This window comes from Bacillus rossius, chromosome 3 (assembly GCF_032445375.1).
Source record: "Bacillus rossius redtenbacheri isolate Brsri chromosome 3, Brsri_v3, whole genome shotgun sequence".
NCBI classification, from domain to species: Eukaryota; Metazoa; Arthropoda; class Insecta; order Phasmatodea; family Bacillidae; genus Bacillus; species Bacillus rossius.
In genome coordinates, this window is record NC_086332.1 from 65557718 (window position 1) to 65577598 (window position 19881).

The 19881-nt window shown below is 35.9% G+C and overlaps 1 protein-coding gene across 1 annotated transcript in view; it reads right to left on the reverse strand.

Annotated features, from left to right (window-relative positions):
• LOC134530826 (anoctamin-8) overlaps positions 1 to 19143 on the reverse strand; it is a 93360-nt gene extending 74217 nt beyond the window's left edge. Inside the window, exons 1-3 of the mRNA XM_063366070.1 lie at positions 18823 to 19143; positions 8566 to 8651; positions 1622 to 1782 (exon numbers count right to left, since the gene is read on the reverse strand). Of these exons, the coding sequence (XP_063222140.1) occupies positions 1622 to 1782; positions 8566 to 8651; positions 18823 to 18928 (353 nt within the window). The 5' untranslated portion in view covers positions 18929 to 19143. The remainder of the gene's footprint in view (positions 1 to 1621; positions 1783 to 8565; positions 8652 to 18822) is intronic.
• Between the last annotated feature and the right edge of the window lie 738 nt (positions 19144 to 19881).

A 19881-nucleotide genomic window follows, 5' to 3' on the forward strand; every position in this document is an offset into this window, starting at 1 on the left:
TGGTAAGGTTTTGAATAAAATAAACATTTACAAAAATTCTAGTAAGTAATTATCTACACTGCTTTTTTACTTATGATCAGAAGAAACATAAAGTTTTTTTTTCTTCTTCTTCTTCTTCTTCTTCTTCAAAAAAGGATCAAATGGAGATATAATGAAAACAAAACGTTGCCATTAAAGGACAAAGGTTAAAATTGCAAGCCACACTCTATAGTAAATATAATTCAAAAATGTATAATTTAAAACAATTCCTGACTTGATGTAAGTTTTTAGACATACGCCATTGCTTAGCACATGTATGTCTGTAGAAGAAAACTACAAAAAAACACAAATGACAAAAAACACAAATTAAGCAAAAAATTGCTATAGTCAGGATTTAATGCCACACAATACTCCACAACAGGAATATGGTCAACAAACAAAGAAAAAAGTCGCACCTGTGTTTCTGTACCATGTGCGTCTCTGCCTGAGGACGGGAGCAGGTAGCAGTTCCCGAAACGTCGCTTGTTTCTGTTTTAGAAAACAGTTGTGTTTTGTTTTGTCTTTTCGTTTGGTCGTGTTTTGTCTCATTTTGACTGTTGTGCTGAATTTTTTTCGGTTCAATATTTTTGTGCTGTCATCATTTGTGGGGGTTTTTCCGTTTCTGTTTTGTTCTTTTATTTTTTGGAAAACTATTGTGTTTGTTTCGTCTTTTCGTTTTGCTGTGTTTTTGACTCGTTTCAACTGTTGTGCTGAATTTTTTTTGGGTTTGGTATTTTTGTGCTGTCATCATTTGTGGGGGTTTTTTCATTCTTGTTAGTCCATTTTTCTTTGTTTTTTCTTTGTTTGTTGACCATATTCCTGTTGTGGAGTATTGTGTGGCGTTAAATCCTGACTACAGCAATTTTTTGCTTAATTTGTGTTTTTTGGTCATTTGTGTTTTTTTGTAGTTTTCTTCTACAGACATACATGTGCTAAGCAATGGCGTACGTCCAAAAACTTACATCAAGTCATGCACTCCCATTGCACAAATCTCTCAAAGATAATATTAAAACAATTCCTATTTAAATATATTAACTAAATTAAAATAAACTTTACTAAATTATATTTATTTATCTTAAATATATCCATTTAACTGTCTCAATATATTTAAATTCTGTAATTAATAGTTGCAATTTGTGAGAAATTAAAAAAAATTAAAATGAAAAAAGAAAAAAATTCTACCAGTGGGTATTGAATCAGAGCCGGCAGATTGCCAGACAATGCGCTTGACCACTGCACAACGCCACTGACTTGAAAATTCATCAAAAAAATATCCTAAAAAATCTACTTTAAAATATTTTAAGTTCTTTTTCTCGCTTCCTAGGGCCCATATTTTAGAACATTGACAGGGGCACCTACCTGCTTCTACTCACAGTTTAAGCCAAATAGGTGAGCACCTAAGTGGAACCTCCCCTTGTAGGTAACGAAATTTAATTTTAAAAGATTTTAATGGTAGAAAATTGCATTAGAAGTTACCATTTATTCATAAAAACCAATGGATTTTGACTTTTTATTTCCAGACACAGTAAAGGAATTGTTAAGTTCAAAAATTGTAATAAAACCTAGCATGACTAACTGTAACAACCTACAAAATTTGACTCACACATTGAAAGGCGCTGTGAGGTAGAAGCCGTAACTGTCGGAGGAAGCATGGTGCCGGACGTGAACGACCAGGCCTGGGGTGCCTGCCCTCAATCGAGACAGGAGCCACATCAGAGTGATGTCCTGGGCCCCCGGTGGGAACATCAGCACCACATCACATTCCTGGGGACATTGCACACCACCCACTGTGCCCTAGACATGTCTCCTCACTTAACAGTATCAGTCTTCAGATAATTCACGTTACTTGATCAGAACCCCATCCATCACTTGAAAACCCCCTACCCGTTTCTCACCATGATCAACTGCTTCCAGTCTGCATCCCGGTGAGCAAGTAACATGCCTTTATCTTCCTCTGGCACTCCAACATTCCTCCTCGTTCACTGTGTTCCAGTCTTCTCCTCTCTCTTGCATTCCTTTAAAAATCTGCTCTTCCCACCTCCTCCTTCATCCTTCCTTGGGGCCTTACTCTGATGAACTTCCACTACATCATTTTCCTGGTCAGCCTTTCTTTTCCCATTCTCTGGACATATGTTTCTAACTTTCACAAATTATCGAACTTTCCAGTTTTTAAATTTCTTTCACAAATATGGTGCATACACAAAAATTGCTGTAAACAACAGTTTCCCATGGCACCTAGAAAATATGATCAAAACTAGATGTGCAAGTATTACTACCGAGAAAAGTAAAAACTGTTAAAATTCATAATGGTATCTGCTTACGACGATTAGAATCCATGGCCGAGGTACAGCCTACTAACAAGGCTGTAATTAAGATGCTTCCCTCTCTTAACAAAAAATAATTTTGGATGGAACAAATATGACCCTGGCCCACAATGGACAAATTTTCCAATACAACACTAAAACAAACAACTGAATGAACATCTAATCTCGTTAATAAGCAAATTCATGTTTTCCATTGTTGCAAATACACTTATAATATGTAACTTGGACACAAATTTTAACATAGAATTCTTTAAAATAATGCAATGCATGATAAATATAAGCAAATTGTTTTCCAACTACATTTATGAACACGAATCACACATAGTTTCTGTACCAGCCACTAGAAATTGCTGCCACAGCAGCTATATCAACTATACAATCATTCTATTTACAAATCCAAATTGTTAACTATATAATGAAGCAGCTCCGATAAAAGAGAAAAAGACCTTAATAAAAATTTCTAAACCCCGGCTTTGGACCTGATTTTCGACAAGAAATTTTATTAAAATATGTACTGCCCATCTTGTTAAAATTCATTAAACCACATACTATAAAGTTTCCCTTTGTATTTGTGAACTTTGGTTCTCGCCATCCACCACTGATGGCAACAACATGGTTGTTACACATTTCCGTTCCTCGACTTCCATCGCATTTAAGTAATTACTCCCATCAAATGCCGTACATGAGAGCTAAGATGTTACACATCCAAAAAAATCTCCAATAACACCACCACTAGTTGTCGGTAATGTCAGCCTAGGTTTCTACTGGTAAAACAAAAATGTTATTCTTAGACTTGCCCCATACCAAATCCACTGAGAGACTAAAAAAACTTTAGAGCCATTCCATTTCAATTCAGGCAGGAGCGTGTCAGGTCACCATCTCGGATTTGCTTTAAAAAATTACAGCAGTTACAACCAGTGCAGACAAGAAGTATGCCAAAAGGATTTTGTCCCAAAAAATTTTTTCCCCATGTTATAGCCTTTTGAAGTTGGTTCGAAATCAAAAAAGGTGGAAAAAGGGGTGTTATTTAAATGAGCGGCATTTCAAAACTATTATACTGATTTTGTTGATTTTTTTTTATTTTGTACCTATTATAGTGAACTACAGAGTGGAATAGTTCCAATGAGCCCAACGACAATATCTTTAAGGGGGGGAAACTAAAGAATTTGGCAAAAAATTTGAATTTTTTTGAATTTTCAAAAAAAAATTTTTATGTGGAATAATCAATTTTCATAAAACGTAATTCTGGTAATATGTGGACCTATTACAGTAGTTTTACAGGAAAAATTGTTTTTAATTCTATGATGCATGGAATTATTAAAATTTAACTTTAAAATTTTCAAAATTTGACAAAAGTGCCATTTTTGATTGAAAATTACTCAAAAATCCCATATTTTAAAAATCTGAAAATTTGTAACTTTGTAGTCCTCACCTTTAGTAATAGCATGCACTTTGTTGGATAGTGTGTTTTTGCCTGTAAACATTTCTAGAATTTTTTGAAAATGTAATTTTCTTACATTTTCTAAGGTCTGCACACTCAATTAACAAATGTTTTGTTAGTTTCCAAAAAGTGAGATGTAATTTGTAAATTGGGGAAACCTTGGGAATTACAAAAGGAGAGTCTGTGTATACATTATCACATTAACATAATATGCACAATACATATACACACATATAATACATATGCATACTCTTTAACTTGCATGAAAACCAAAATTTCAAAGTAAAATTGAAACGAACAATATGTACCTATAATTAATTATATGTAGACTGCTTACCCTTCCTCAACTATATGTAACATATATTGACAAACTTCCTAAAATATTATTTGGCTGATTAAAGACAGTAGATCTGCTGGATCTTCATCAACTCAGCTTTGTCGAAAGTGTGGAGTCTTGCTGATTGTCCAAGTGGAGTAGGATTGCTTACTGCTAACAAAACATTTTGTAGTGGCACCGGACATTCATCCTTCTTCTTTCCAGATTCCTGTGGCCACTGAAACCCTTTAGCTGGACCATGGGGATGCATAAAAGACACTGTCATGTCGTTCAACTCTTTAGATATACCAGTGATCTGTCCCATCCACCAATTCTGATCGTATACACAAGCAACGAACTGGCCTACTTGGAAATCATTTATTGAATAATGTGTTTTAATCTGGTTAGATTGTACAACTATTTCTATTTTATCTTTAATTGTGCGTCCCATGTATGTATCATTTTTAATCAGCCAGTAATGTTTAGATTGTATTCCAACAACTGGTTTTACAGTAGCCCATTCTTTTTCCTTAGATGACCTATACGTTTGAATTGTTTTACTTTCAAGAGCCAATAGAGTTATCTTTGGTACAAGGTTACCTACTTCAGCAACAAATGAAGCAGAATCTCTAATGGCATTAACACACTCTGCCCGAAGATTGAACTTAGTTGCAAAGTGTTTACACAAACCACCTATTGCATCACATGCACTTTTGCCATGCCCTGTAGCAGAAAAAATCCATTTTTTTTCAACAGTTTGAGTATTTTTACATAGTTCATACAGCTGAAACCTATTTTTGAAATGTCCAGCTGCCCCATCTGTAATGTACACTATTGAACTCAAAAGTTCTAACTGACAAAATTTTGAAATTTCCAGTTTTATAACCTCTAAAGCACAGAGAACGTGAGCAGAGTCGTGAGCTATATCATCAGATACTATAACAAAACTTCTTATTTCCGCACCAAAGTATGCAACACAGGTAAACAGTGAAAGCTGATCAGTTTGCCAGTGGTAAGTTTGGATTTCATCAGGCAATACAACTGACCAGTTCTCAGCAAAATCAAAATGTAAAACAAGAGCATTATTTTGTTGGACAGAACTTCTTGCTTCAGCTATTCCTTCCCTTTCTATTTTCCTAATGTAACTGTGAGGAATAGCTTTTTTAACCCAATGCCTTACATGTTCCAGAAAATTATTTACAGATACAGTTTTTTTTATGAGGTCACCATGTTCCCAAATCGCAAATGTAACTTCTTCCCCTTCATCCAAGCCAAAGTTTTCAACAGTTAATGTTTCTGTGCCAGGACAGTCACCACACTCCTCAAGCCAGCAATCTTCATTCCTTGTTTCGTCACACAAACACTTCAGTAGAAGATAGTCTTCATCAATTTGGTTATTTGTTACTTTTCGAAGAGCTACACAGATAAGTTGCATGTTACTGCAGTAAATACAAGAACACACAGTCTGTTCTGGCTGAATTTTCACCCATCTTGGTCGTAAGGCATAAAACTTTGAAAGACTAATTTCTATAAGAGGATTATCTTTTTTGAATGCTTTGTATGCCTCTTTGATGGACCTTGTCATGAATCTTTTAACCTTTTTTACTTTCTCGCCATTACCATCCTTAATGCAAATAACATATTTTTTGTTTGGACTTTCCCTTGAACAGTCTTTACTATCTTCTAGGTAATATGATAATGCTAGATCTTGTACCTGTGTAGGTAAAGGATGTCCACTATAGGGGTCAGGTTGAGCATAAATTCCCTTATTTTTTATAACTGTGCGACATTTATCAATGAGGTACTTTGACACTGAAGGTAATTTTTCCTTCAATACAGTTTTACTAAATGTTTGTGGTACCAATGTTAGTAGCTGTACTTTTAGTAGCTGTACTTTTCCATTGTAGTTACAAGTATGAAGAGCTGAGTCAATATTCGAAAACCATAGACTACAATTGACACACACAGGCATTTCATCATCAGACTCACTTGAAAGATGCACGTGATATATGTCTTGTAATTTGTTCACAGCAGAAGCTTTTAACTCATCAACTAATTTTATCTTCTTTTTCCTCGCATAACCTTCTCTCCTATCCAATCTCACCTCTGAAGGGGATTTCAATGGTGATACTTCTACATTTAATGTTTTAATGAGACTGCTATTTAAAACACTTACTAGTTCATCCTCCGGAATAAAATTCTCTGATGTGGATGTTTCTTCTGCATCTTCAGCAAGTTCCAGAAATTTCTTTTTATAAAAAGTAACACAGTTGCTACACAAAATATCATTTTTATTTACTGAAACAGATACACCCACAAACTTTTGAATATCATCTGCTAAATCATTCACCTTACACATCCTCACACATTTACTTTTATACACACTTTTTTTGTGCCTTTTAATGTAGTCCACACATTTAATTCTCTCCGTACTATGAAAGTCAGACATGATTTAGTTCACTAGCTGAACATCACCCATGAACACACACAACACAACTGTAACAGCAAAAGTTTGGGAATTCCCTTGTAGTCTTGTAGTTGATTCCCCCTATGGTCACCAGGGATTTCCCTCAAGCTACCAGGGATTCCCCTTACAGCAAGCGCCTGGGAATATTCAGATAGGGACTCCCCCTTCATATTTCCCAAGGTTTCCCCTCATACAAAACCAGTTACAAATTATCACATACTATTTAGATACCAACAAAACATTTATTAATTGAGCATGCACAACATACAAAAGGTAATGACATTACATTTTCAAAAAATTCTAGAAATGTTTACAGGCAAAAACACACTATCCAACAAAGTGCATGCTATTACTAAAGGTGAGGACTACAAAGTTACAAATTTTCAGATTTTTAAAATATGGGATTTTTGAGTAATTTTCAATCAAAAATGGCACTTTTGTCAAATTTTGAAAATTTTAAAGTTAAATTTTAATAATTCCATGCATCATAGAATTAAAAACAATTATTCCTGTAAAACTACTGTAATAGGTCCACATATTACCAGAATTACGTTTTATGAAAATTGATTATTCCACATAAAATTTTTTTTTTTGAAAATTCAAAAAAATTCAAATTTTTTGCCAAATTCTTTAGTTTCCCCCCCTTAAAGATATTGTCGTTGGGCTCATTGGAACTATTCCACTCTGTAGTTCACTATAATAGGTACAAAATAAAAAAAAATCAACAAAATCAGTATAATAGTTTTGAAATGCCGCTCATTTAAAAAACACCCCTTTTTCCACCTTTTTTGATTTCGAACCAACTTCAAAAGGCTATAACATGGGGAAAAAATTTTTTGGGACAAAATCCTTTTGGCATACTTCTTGTCTGCACTGGTTGTAACTGCTGTAATTTTTTAAAGCAAATCTGAGATGGTGACCTGACACATTATCTTGCTAACTGCCTGAATTGAGGTAGAATGGCTCTTTAGCATGCTAGCCACCACACCAATAAAATTACTAAGCAGTTGAACAAATTTTTTGAAACCAATGTTATCCAACAATTACTAGCAAACCAAAGCTTATTTTCCATTATGGAAAAGCTTGGGCTAAGTGACCACCAGACGCGGAGTAGAAAGAGAGTTGAGCAGCCCCTACTGGAGAGGGGCAACTGCTTGTGGAAATCTACCAGTTGTGTTGATGCCTTCAATAATGTTGGATGTTGTAAATGTTGAAAAAAATTGAGAATCTGATACAGAGTTCAGAATCAGATGATTCAGAAAAAAAAAATTTGTAATCTGATATAGTCTGTTAGTTTCAAATAGCAGTAAAGAGTGGCAAAGTCTCGACCTGAAGCGAAGAAACAGCTGTGAAGAATTTTACACCCTTTTTTAACAATCTGACCTCTGAAGCTAGACACAAAACTGCATGTTGCTTGTGCACGGGGGCACGGTTAGTGTGTTTGGCAACGCCACTCCACTACACTAAACAACACTTCCAGTCACCTCCCTCTCTTTTAGAAGCATTGTTCCCATTTAAAAAGCATGAAACTGGGCATTTTGTACCAAAAAGCGTGATGTACACCTGACAGCTGACTGCTAGTGCATGTGGCTAACACTACATCTGGGCTCTGCTCTTCACCTGCTTCTCGTGGAGCATTTTAACACCAACGAGCTGTATTACTGCCAAGTAGGTGTGATATTCAAATTTGCATGCCACTGTTGGCGCCTGTGAATTTGCAGGGGTGTATTTCCACATGTTAGCTCATTTACGAAAAAGAATGCTTTTTAACAAGGTTTGCTTCCCATTACATTTATGCCCGGCAAATTCCGAACATCCTGTTTATATTATATCAGTTCTTCACCACAAAGTCAAGTCCAATTTTTATATGCATTTGTTCTGTTACTAAACAGAAGAAGAAATGAGCAATGAGTACGATTTTTACCAGTATTTATAATTTGACAACGTTAGCATTATTCAGCAATCTGAGGAAACTACTAGGGTGAGGCTGGTCTCGTACCTGTGTAGGGACGGTCTGCATCCACAACCTTCGAGGAGTCATCAAGTGTCCTGTGCATGGGATCTTCCTCCGCAGCAGCAGGAATGCTGCAACAGAAGTGACTTGCCCTCAGTAATAATTCCTTCGCTTGTCGCTGTCAATGGCACCCCCTAGTCCACAGCAGGTACGGTTCTCAGAGAAGCCGGTCTTCGAACAAGTTCACCCCACAATGCATGCGCAAGCATTTGACAGCGCCCAAGTCCACGGTAAACACTCCCACCCCCAATCCCCAGATGTCTGCAGATGCTCTGATTGATGTTCATCCAACAAAGGCAAAAACATTATCCAAAGTATCACAAATGTCAATTACTTCTTAACACACTGAGGGTATATACAGTTGTGAAAAAATAGTTCAAAATGGTATTCAAACTTGTATTTCATATTTAAAAGATTTTCCAAATGTATTTTGCATATATTCACGCAACCATCAGCAACATTCTGTACATATGTCATCTATACTGCAATAACTTTTAATCATACAAATTATTTTCATTTACCACTAACACTTTTACCACTACCTACGTATGTTAGAGCAAACAAAGTGATTTCCCCACTTGTTCCTTGGCAAGGTTATTACATTACTGCATACTACTGTACCGAGTACTACCAAACACGTGTTGTAAAAAAAAGTGCTCACACATATTTCTCATGCACACCAGCATTGCTATAAAATAGTTGTATGGATTCTTTGGGTAAATAAAGACTGTAAAAATCATTTGAATATGTATCAACATAATGTTTATGCAAATCTAATATGGTTATGTTCTTTGTTCACTTTAAAATAAATAAAATGCTTGTACTGTGTAGGTGATGTTTTCAGTAAGTAGGTAAGGGTATAGCATCATAACCCCTTATTAAAGTAGTTATTTTTCACTAATAGGTCAGTAAATTCTGTAAAATTTTAAATAGGTAGGTTGTGGGCCACAGAGAGTACATATGTGTTTAATGTCTTTCAGCTTATGCTTCCAGTACATCACAAATTCAAAAATGTACATATTTTAACCATGAGCATACAGTAATGGTGTTGAATGGTTGATTACATTGCAAATGTTCACCATTAAGGTTACAATATAGGTACACTATCAGGAGCATTGTACAACTAAGTGAACACATTGCCTACATATGCAATGAAACACCTGTTACTAAAATTGCTATAAAACAACTTTAGGAAGTACAGTAGTTGCTGATTACTTAGATCAAAAAGACTCAAAATTTTCTGCATCAAAATTCAAATTTTTTCTTATTTCAAAACAGCAAGCTTGACCCTTGCCATTACCTTATTATGAGTAGCACCTTCTGATGAATAGATCTCATCAAATTAAAAAGCTATTTTATCAGTGGTTCATCAATATGAAAAAAAATCTTGTTAGTAATCGAAACACTTAATTTTTGTATGTAAATTTCTGAGTGCCAGTTTTGAAACAAATAAAATGTATATACTAAGATTTTTTTTCCAAATCAATGGATAATAGACTTTGATATACTGTTACGAATGAGAGCAAGGCCACGACATGCGCAGGTACAGAGCTGGCTGGCGGCTGCCGTAACATGAGATGAGCTGTGCGCACCTTGGTCGCCGCTTTATCTCCCTCCAGCCCTCCGCTCCCCCCCGCGCGGCACTGTTAGTTTGATATCCGAAACCTGCCAGCTGCGGAGTTACGCGAGTCGTCAACAAGTGTTTTCGAGAGATTTCTGCCATCGGGACGGCTCGCGATGACACGACTGGCCCCGGCCGCTCTCGTGAGTTCTGGAATTGCGCCGGGGCCTATATATATGCCCGAGGACGTCAGGGAGAGTCAGTTTGGAGTGTTCAGTCGGAGTTTCCCGCAGCGGAGTTTCCGGGCGATAGTGCCGCGGGTGCGGCAGAGTGGCGAAGTCCTTGGACGAAGGTTCCAGGGCAGGGAGTGAGTGAGTTCAGTGGAGTCGGGAGTTTTCCCGCGGCGGAGATTCCGGGTGATAGAGTCGCGGGCGCGGCGGAGTCAGTGAAGTTCCGAGTGAGGTGTCGAGTGGGATCTCGACGAAGGGTGTGACGGCGGCGGCGGCGGCGGCGGCGGCGGCGGAGTCCCACGGCAGAGACCCACGAGGGGTGCTGCGGCGAGAGTTGCGCCAGAGGTGCGGCCCAGCGAGGTGTGTGGAACAAGTGACTGGGGAATAGACCTTTCTTTAAGTGTAATTAATTATCTGCCATTTTAGAAGATTTTTGTAAGTGACAAAAGTAGTGGAAATAAATAAAACTGTGTGTGATAAAAATCTTTAATTGGGCTATCCTTTACGAACCCGCGGTAAAGCGTAACAATACATAGATATTAAGAATATTGGCTCCATATTAAGTAATGACACAAATCTAGTTAAGATAATAATTATTAACGCACAACTTTTTTACACTCATATTATGAAACTACCAGTTTCAAATATTTTTGACAGAAAAAATGTTAAATTTACATAAATAGCCCTCCCCTTGGTGTGAAATCCAACCTTCAGAAAGAATGGCAAAGCATCTTAAGAAATTAGGTTCATGTTACTTGGGGCATAAAAATATCATATACTACTCCAATGCAAAACAAGCAACCAAAATCAAATACACATTAAAAGTTGAAGTTATATAGCAAAAAAATTTGTTCTATTACATAATAACCTAGCATGAATCTGTCAAGAATGTTGAACAAAATTCATGTTTAGATAAACAGCCAATCTGCCTACATCAGGTAAACTCATTTCATACCCACATTTTCAGAAGCAGTGGGAAAAGCTAAGATGACTGTCTCCTTTCAGCGACTATTGCCACATATTTATAGCATTGGAGTCCTGCCAGAAATAGACTCGGATCAATGCGCTAGGCAGGGTAATTTACTGGTTGGCATGCTATCATGCTAATCATCTTAAAGGGACGGGCAACCAAACATCAATTACCATTCATTTACAGATGTTTATGAATTGATTATGAATTTAATTTATGGGAATACTTATTCTTTATGGCATGGATTATCAATAGCTTTTTTCGCTACCATTTGTGAAACTTCACATCTGTATGTGACCAGACTCTGGCGCAGTAAACACAAAATTTTTACAGGTACATAGACACTAGAGTGAAGTCAATATGTACCCCAACATTTACACTATCAGCATCAAATAACATAAAAGGTTGCATATGACAAATGCTCTTAAAATACATAAATAACAAAAATTTCAGAAAAAATTTTGTTACACACAAACTATATAGCAGTTAAAAACTGTGAATGCATAATTTAGCTGTTAAGTTAAACAAGATAAATGATACAGAGCAAAAAGGAGCCAACAGGATAATCCACGAAGATAAACATTTGGCTTGAAAGTCTGTTAAAATATTTTACTCAACCCTGAGTCAGGGTTGCCCCAGTTTTTTTTAAGGAAGTTGAAAGTGTGAGACTCATTGTGCTCAATGCCACACACATTTTTTAAACTTTATTCGTAGGGTAATATTAAGTGATAAAAGAAAAGAAATTTTAAGTAATTTTATTAAATTACTAATCAACTAATATGTAAAAAAAATTTTAAGTATTAGCTTTTGAGTATTAATATTTTTTTTTTTTAGCTAGATATTAAAAATTACTGCAGAGCAAAAATTAACCCTTTTAAAAAAGCTTCTTCATCGCATTCAGCACATCAAGTTTGAGACATGCCTTCCAATGACTTTAATGCTGAAAGTACGGCATTGGCCACGGACAGCCGAATGAATCCACACTGCAAAATCAACACAATCATTTCCAAAGTCATTCTAATTCTCTCTTGTTTTTTCACGGTAAACTTACTATATCTAAAAGATTGATGGCCAAACTTTACAAAGTATAAAGTTCATCAGAAAAGTAATATTTATAAAACTCTCATGCCTATCCTATTTAATATTATTTCACTGAACATTTGTCACTTGCTTTGAGGCAGTCTGTAGCAGACAATTAAATAGCACTAAGCAATCTTTTGCACAGATTAACTATGGTATTCCTACCTCAAGGTAACCAACCCTCAAACTATCTAAAAAAAAGTGAAGTTTTCAGCACCAATCCAAGTATGTACAACACATGTTACCACATGAACAAAAAAAAATCACCCAAACAGCAAGTCGCAAAAACTTAAATTTCAGTTACAAATTTTGCCTCTAGCTAATTCAACAAGAGACAAGTCACCCAATATTGCCTCCCAGTTCCAAAATGCTGGCCGCCTATTGTTCTTTCTTCCATTACTTTATGAAAGTAAAACATCTATCTCTCAGAGCACAGTTGTCATAAAACAAAAATTTTTATTAATCCAGCACCAGAAAATGACTGATAACATAAATGATTTTCACATCAAAAAATTGCAAGCAAATTAAATAATCACATGATAAAAGTACCCATTAAAAAAATTAAGCAATCAAACAATGGATTGTTATTTGTTGATTGATCAATAAATGATTACCAAAAAAAAATTTCTAATTGATACACCAGGGTCTGTAAATGTTGAAAGACTTTGAATGTCCTTTCACTACTAATAGCTCAATGCGAACAGCCTTGACTAAAGCAGCCTTAAATTAAGGCTTCTCCAGATAAGGATATATCCATATTATTTGCAAACAGCCCAGGACATTATACTTGTCTACCCCTTCATTTAGAAACTCATGAATGAGAATGGATTGCGACTGAAGCTTAAACACTGAAGAATAATTTTCACTGTGGTACATAATACAGACTCTATCCAACATTAATAGCATTTAACTTGTCCATAATCTTTAAAACAATATATCATCATCATCATCATCATCATCATCATCATCATAATCATCATCATCATCATCATCATTGTCGTCGTCATCATTGTTGTTGGTGTTGTTGTTGTTGTTGTTGTTGTTGTTGTTATTGTTGTTGTTATTGTTGTTGTTATTGTTGTTGTTGACAAAGATTTGCTGGATGCTCTAACAAAACCTACACTAAACCACACCAAACATGACTATTCTCAAAAGAAATCACACTAATATTATAAATGTGAAAGTTTGTGTGTGAGTGTGTGTGTTTATTACTCAATTACACCCAAACTGCTGAACAGATTTGGATGAGATTTGGCACACAGTTGGCTCATAACCTGGATTAACACATAGGCCACATATTACTATGAAATTCCATCCCTAATGGAGTGAAAAAGGGGTAAATTTATTTTTATAACAGAAAATCATAGGTCATAGACATACAAACAGTGAGTGTGTGACATTTCTCTATGTCTGCCACACAGTCATATAGTAAGTTCTGACAAATTCCTATTCTTCTCCATGGTGAGACCCGTCTATTTATTGGAGTTCATGGTGGCTAGCGAACTAAAGGTGCTAATAACAGTTTAGTTTTGAACTTCGTCAATACATGGCATTGCCTTGAATTGTAACGCGCTATCATTTGGTGTATTAAAATGTGACTTCTAATCATTTGATGTAGAGGTATATTCTAACCCATGTTCAAAAAACTAAATACCTTCATCCAGGGAAAAAAGAAGGTTCCTGAAGATAGTATTATCACTAATAAAATATCACTCTTAAAATAAAAAATCTCTACATATACATAGAAAACAACAAGTCTCAAAACATTATTTACAGAGATGTATTAAAGTAATTTTTTGTCTAAACACCCCAAAACTATTCAGTCTTTTTACACTGTGTAGAGGCCCCCTGTCTCAAAGTAAAATTAACATCTCTTGAAAATGTGTGAGAAATGTCTTCCCATAAAGCGGTTTTGATAACTGAATTTTTTCAACTGTTTTGTTTTAGCTCTATGGTAAAAACTGCAATACATACAATAGTCAAACTTAGTATAGGCCTAACTATAGTCCAAACTCTAAAGTATAACAAATACATAATAAAATATGGCCAAGTGCGAGTTGGACTCAAGCTAAGCGTTGTTTAGTGTGGTGGTACAAACCCTTGGTGCGCAAATCCAAATCGCACTTGACCGGTTTTTTTTTTGTAAAATTTAACTGTTAAACCTTGGGTGAAAACACGGGGAGTATTTAGTACAACATAATGGTAGGCCTTTAGGGCCTACCTAGATTTATATAACAATTTGCCGAGACAGATCATGTTAACAGTTGAAATATCAGATAGCTTAATAAATAAATTGTATTGTCCTTTTAAAAAAAATTATTTGCTGAAATGTTATAACTTTTTTAGTATGACATAGGAATCTATTTGGCTAAAGTTTACAAACAAACTATTTCTTATGGTTCATAACTTTCCATGTTTTTTAGGTACCAAATAAAATGTTAAGTGGAAAAACATTTGTGGGAGACTAGCAACAAATTATGCTAGCATGAACTAATCATACTGTTATAAATTGCAGAAAGATGTGAATATAACCAATTCAATTATAATTCAAATTTACATACCACAACAGTGAGCTCAAATGGTGGGTAAATTAAACTTAAAATACAATATGGACATAAATTTCCTGAAAATTAGTATGAATTGTTTTCTGGCCTCTCATTATCTGAATATAAAACTAATGTTATCAAAAATTTATGTTGAAGCAGTTCAACTGTAAAATGCTTAGCTGCACATCTCACACTGCGCAGTTTCAAATACTCATAATTCCATGAGCATCCTTGGACCTACTTGACTAAAAATTCACGTAAGTCATTTAAGCATTTAGGCCTAAGGTAATTTGTTACTTAAGGGAGTTACAGTAAAAAAAGATATTTCCGAAAAAATTGTATTTTTCAGCTAAAATTCCTTGGTTGCCCCACAAAATTGCATTTATTAATTTTAATGTTGCCATCCGTTCACAAAAATTCACACTATTTTTAATGTAGTTAACCTACCATAACAAACACTGTCGAAATTATTTTACAGTTTTTTTTTTAAATGTAACTAACCTAATCTAAATAATAATACACATTATTTTACATTGTTTTAAATTCAGCAGAACTAAACTAATTAATCATCCATGCAATTTTACACACAGCTAACTTAACCTAACCAAATGGTAAACTACTGGAAAAATGCTTGAAATACCTCACACAATGGTGTTTTGCAGAAATATTAAGGATTATTGGAGGAACTCAAAATACCATTTTCTGATTAATTTTTTACGGATCAGTCGCGCATATAAAAAATTACCAAAAAATGCCTGGACTAAGGATGAAGTTAGGAGGCACAGTGATGACTTGGATTTCAGAGGACACAGAAGGAATCCCAACACTGCTGACGTCGACCCAGAGGCCACCCTAGCTCCTGCAGGCCGTTATGACGCGTCACCGCCTTCTTCTGTGCGCGGGCGTGTGCGGGAGCCAGTGGTGCCACCTTCAATAAACCAGTGTCCCTCCGACGTAGTTTTTTATGTATATTTTCTTTTCTTTCAGCAGGACATAATTTTTATTGTAAAAACTATAATATCGTCCATCATGTATAATTTAAATTAGAAGGGTATATAACATGTATTTTATTATGCACGGGGTGAACAAGTCGCGGGTTCCCGTCCACGAGGACGTGAGGTGCGGGACGAGACGCGCGCGGGGAGGGGGTCGGCGCGAGGAGAGTCGGCAGTCGTGTCTGGAGAACCGCGGTGCAGAGACGTGACGGCCGCGAGCTCTCGCGAAGACGAGTGAAACGGGTGGGCATAGAGACCTCCGGGCTTAACCAGAGTGACGCGGGGAATAGATCAGCAACAGTCTTCGAGTCGTGTCAGGCAGTTCGGAACTATGGAGATTAGTATGCCAACTATTGCCAAGGGGTCGCCTTATCGTAGATAGTTTAGTTTTTTTTTTATTAGCGTTTCTTAATTTTTTCCTTTCCTCTCGTATGTATGTATATATATATATTTATTCGCTTGTATAGTCGTGCATTGCCTAGGATAAAATAGTACCTTTGTGTCATGGACGAGACCTCGCCATATTAATGGGACAATTCAGAAACTGTGTCCGCAGGTAGTGCTTGCCTGAAGTCGCTATAGGACAGGAAATCAAAGCCTTGCCGGTTTGGGACAAACGCCATCGGTTAGCGCCGCGACGCCGTCACCTACTACTTCCCACATAGGCGGCCGTGTAAGGGGAAATTCTCGTGTAGTCAGGCCTCACCTAAGAACGGTCGTAGGCGGGAACTGCGATAGCCCCGTGCCAGTGCAAATAGTGGCCAATAAAAAGAGTGAGTGCCACGAAACCCTATGTAGTTTCATTATTAGCCGGCTAGATCCTCTTAACTGCCACGCGGCCCGAAACCCACCCCCAACTGAGCTAGCCCAAGAACCTACACAACCAATAAGGGGATCAGCCCGCTCGACGACACTGCTATCCTGATTTTGTTTTTCATTGTTTCCCAAAATCAATCCAGGCAATTTCGGCTGAAATATACTTTACGATACCTGACAAATTTAAATCATAGTCAAAAATTAAAAAAAAGTTAAATTATACAAATGTGGTATCACAAATATGCTAAACCAAGTGGGACTGAAGAATAGAATAAAATACTGTAAATATAAGAACAGTATCATGTTATACACTGGAATAGGTATCGCAAAATAGACTAAACTAGGAATGATTGTAGTATGTAATGTGATACTGTGGAAAACATATATTCTGTAGTAAAATAGGTACTTATAGCTGTAGTAAATAATATAATACCCAAAAGTTAGTTTCATAAATAATCTATTTAGTGAAAATCAAGCATTTGAATGTTCCCAGATCAAAACCCCCAAATTTCTGCATTTGTCTTGTAAGAATGTAGGAATGGTTAAGATCTCATTACCACAATGTTGGTGACATTTCATTGAAATGTGGTGTCTCTCATGACCTCGCTGTTACGAGATGTCAAGACCAAAGTCTCACAACAAAGTTTCAATTGTGACTCATCCTATCATATAGTGGTGGCTGGTGATATTTACTCGTCTCACATATTATTACCCTAAGCCCATTCATAGCAACTTAAATTCATTATTTACTTTAATACTTTTTGAGTGGTACTGACTGGTGGATTTGTGACTGCTTGCGGGTGCGCCCATCTTCATGGCTTGTTTCATATGGTGGTGACCACCTTTGCGTAGTGCAAACCTTCTTGCAGTGTCTGGCCGCATGCAGTGACCATATCTCTTATGTATGTGTCCTTCTGGTTTTGTTTAAGCTTTCTTCCCCATTTTCTGTATGTTGTATTTTAGTTTTTTCTTTCCCACCATTTAAGTGTCACAGCTGTCTGTGTGCATGTCACAAATCCAAAATAAATAAATAAGTCAATAACACAACCATGACAGGTTGTAACAAAATTAAGCATCAGCATTCCCTAAAATGCCTATCATCACCAACAAAGCCCAAGATCATATTGTTGAAACCCAAAACACATTGTCATTTAACCAACACCTGTGATTCTGTATGCATAATCAATTTTGGTTCAACAATACAACTTACCAACAACCACTGATAATAATTTACCACACTCATATATGTTTTTAGTGAATTCAGAAGGCTGTAGCTAATTAGTTAACTAAACTGTTCTGTGAAGCTCATATTGAAATTTAATTTTAAATTACATTTAATGTTCAGCAAAACATTTTTAAAGTTATAATACTAAATTACTTATTAAGATATAATTATTTAATATTCATATAAGTTATGTGGATAAGTGCTAATTGCGATTCCCTCTGTTTATCGACTCTTCATATGGAATGACCACACCCCATTGACTAACATGGCAAGGAATTTCTTATTTAAAAGACTGTTAATTTGTTTACAAAAACTTTTTGAGTGAAAGAAAATAGTGCTTTGCAAATGTAACAGCTTAATTTTTTTTTTTTTTTTTTTTTTTTTTTACACTTTCTGGTCAGATATTTCATTACAATGTGATAGTAAATTAATGTTATGACTATTCATGCTGTACTAAGTTGCACAACCAATTGTTATAAGTTCGATCAAAAAACTGTCTTAAAATAATTATGCAGTTAGTACTAAAAGTTTACTGCCCCCATTTGACTGCCATCTCTAAATGGCCCATTTAACCATTCGTTTGTTTTGCAGTACATTACGACACTTATTTAAATATATTGTTATTCCTTAATTATTTTCGACATATTTCAATACTTCCTATTCTTGCTTATATCGTTAAATCCTAACCTCAAAAGCATTTATGAATTAGCCTTAATTGATTAGTACGTGCTTTGACACGTAACTTGACACACGTTAAAAATATCACAGTTTTGCTGAAGTTTAAATCTATGCTATTTATTCTTAAACTATACTACGTACCACTTTCTAAAGTCTTCTTTGCACATGTCAAAATATGAGAACCAAAATCTGGTTTCTCGTCTGTCTTCTCCGTTTGATCGTTCACATCATCTTCTGTAGCATCCATGATGCAGCTGAAAAATAGACAGCTTTTCTTACTCTAAAAGAACTTACAAATTGTATTCGTTTGTGCTCCTTACAGTCACATCCCCCATTTCATGTTTTCGTTCGTGATCGCAAACGCAGTCGAAACGCACGGGCAATGCACACAGATTTTCTAATTGGACAATGCACGACATCCCTACCAACGAGGAATTTTCTGCGTTGATGGTTGATGCTTGTGATTTTGTTTGTATAATGACAGTAACCGGTACCACCACTTAAAATTTAAACATATTTCCCAAAAATTGTGTGGATTCCACTCAGCTGCAAATTGTAAATAAGAAAATTCTCAACACTTACACGTTACAATACGCAAATATTAATTAGTTTATGTTAAATTTTGACTTTTTTTCATTTGTGGAAATTGGCAACAGTTTTCATCCTTTATGGAAACCCATGGACGTAGAGATGGGTTGGGACAGCAATTTTCGGTATCAGTCCCAACCTGATACTGATACAGTAATGTACCTAGGTACAAGTCTCTGATACTTCTGTATCAGACGGTCCCAGGAGGCAACAAAGCTCCGCGTACGCAGACCGTGCGACCGGAAGGAGAATCTGATACATTATTTATCACGCCCGGTAATTCTCTACCTCTGATACTCTCATGACCGCCTGATACAACCAGTATCAATCAGTTCAACATCACTGCAGTTCGTCCTGGCCGTGTATCACCATGTTGCGGGCTGTCATGCTTTGTAGTTAGTATCATTATAGTGAAATAAGGAATTGATAAGTGCACGAAAAAGACTTCATTTGTGTGGAATTTTTTCACGGAAAATAATGAGTTTGCTAATTGTAATTTGTGTAAACAAAAACTGAGTTATAAATCATCGACTAATCTGAAGAAACATTTGAAACGTAAACATTGATATGCTCACTAATGTACCTATCTGTTTTTTATTTTTTATTTTTGAT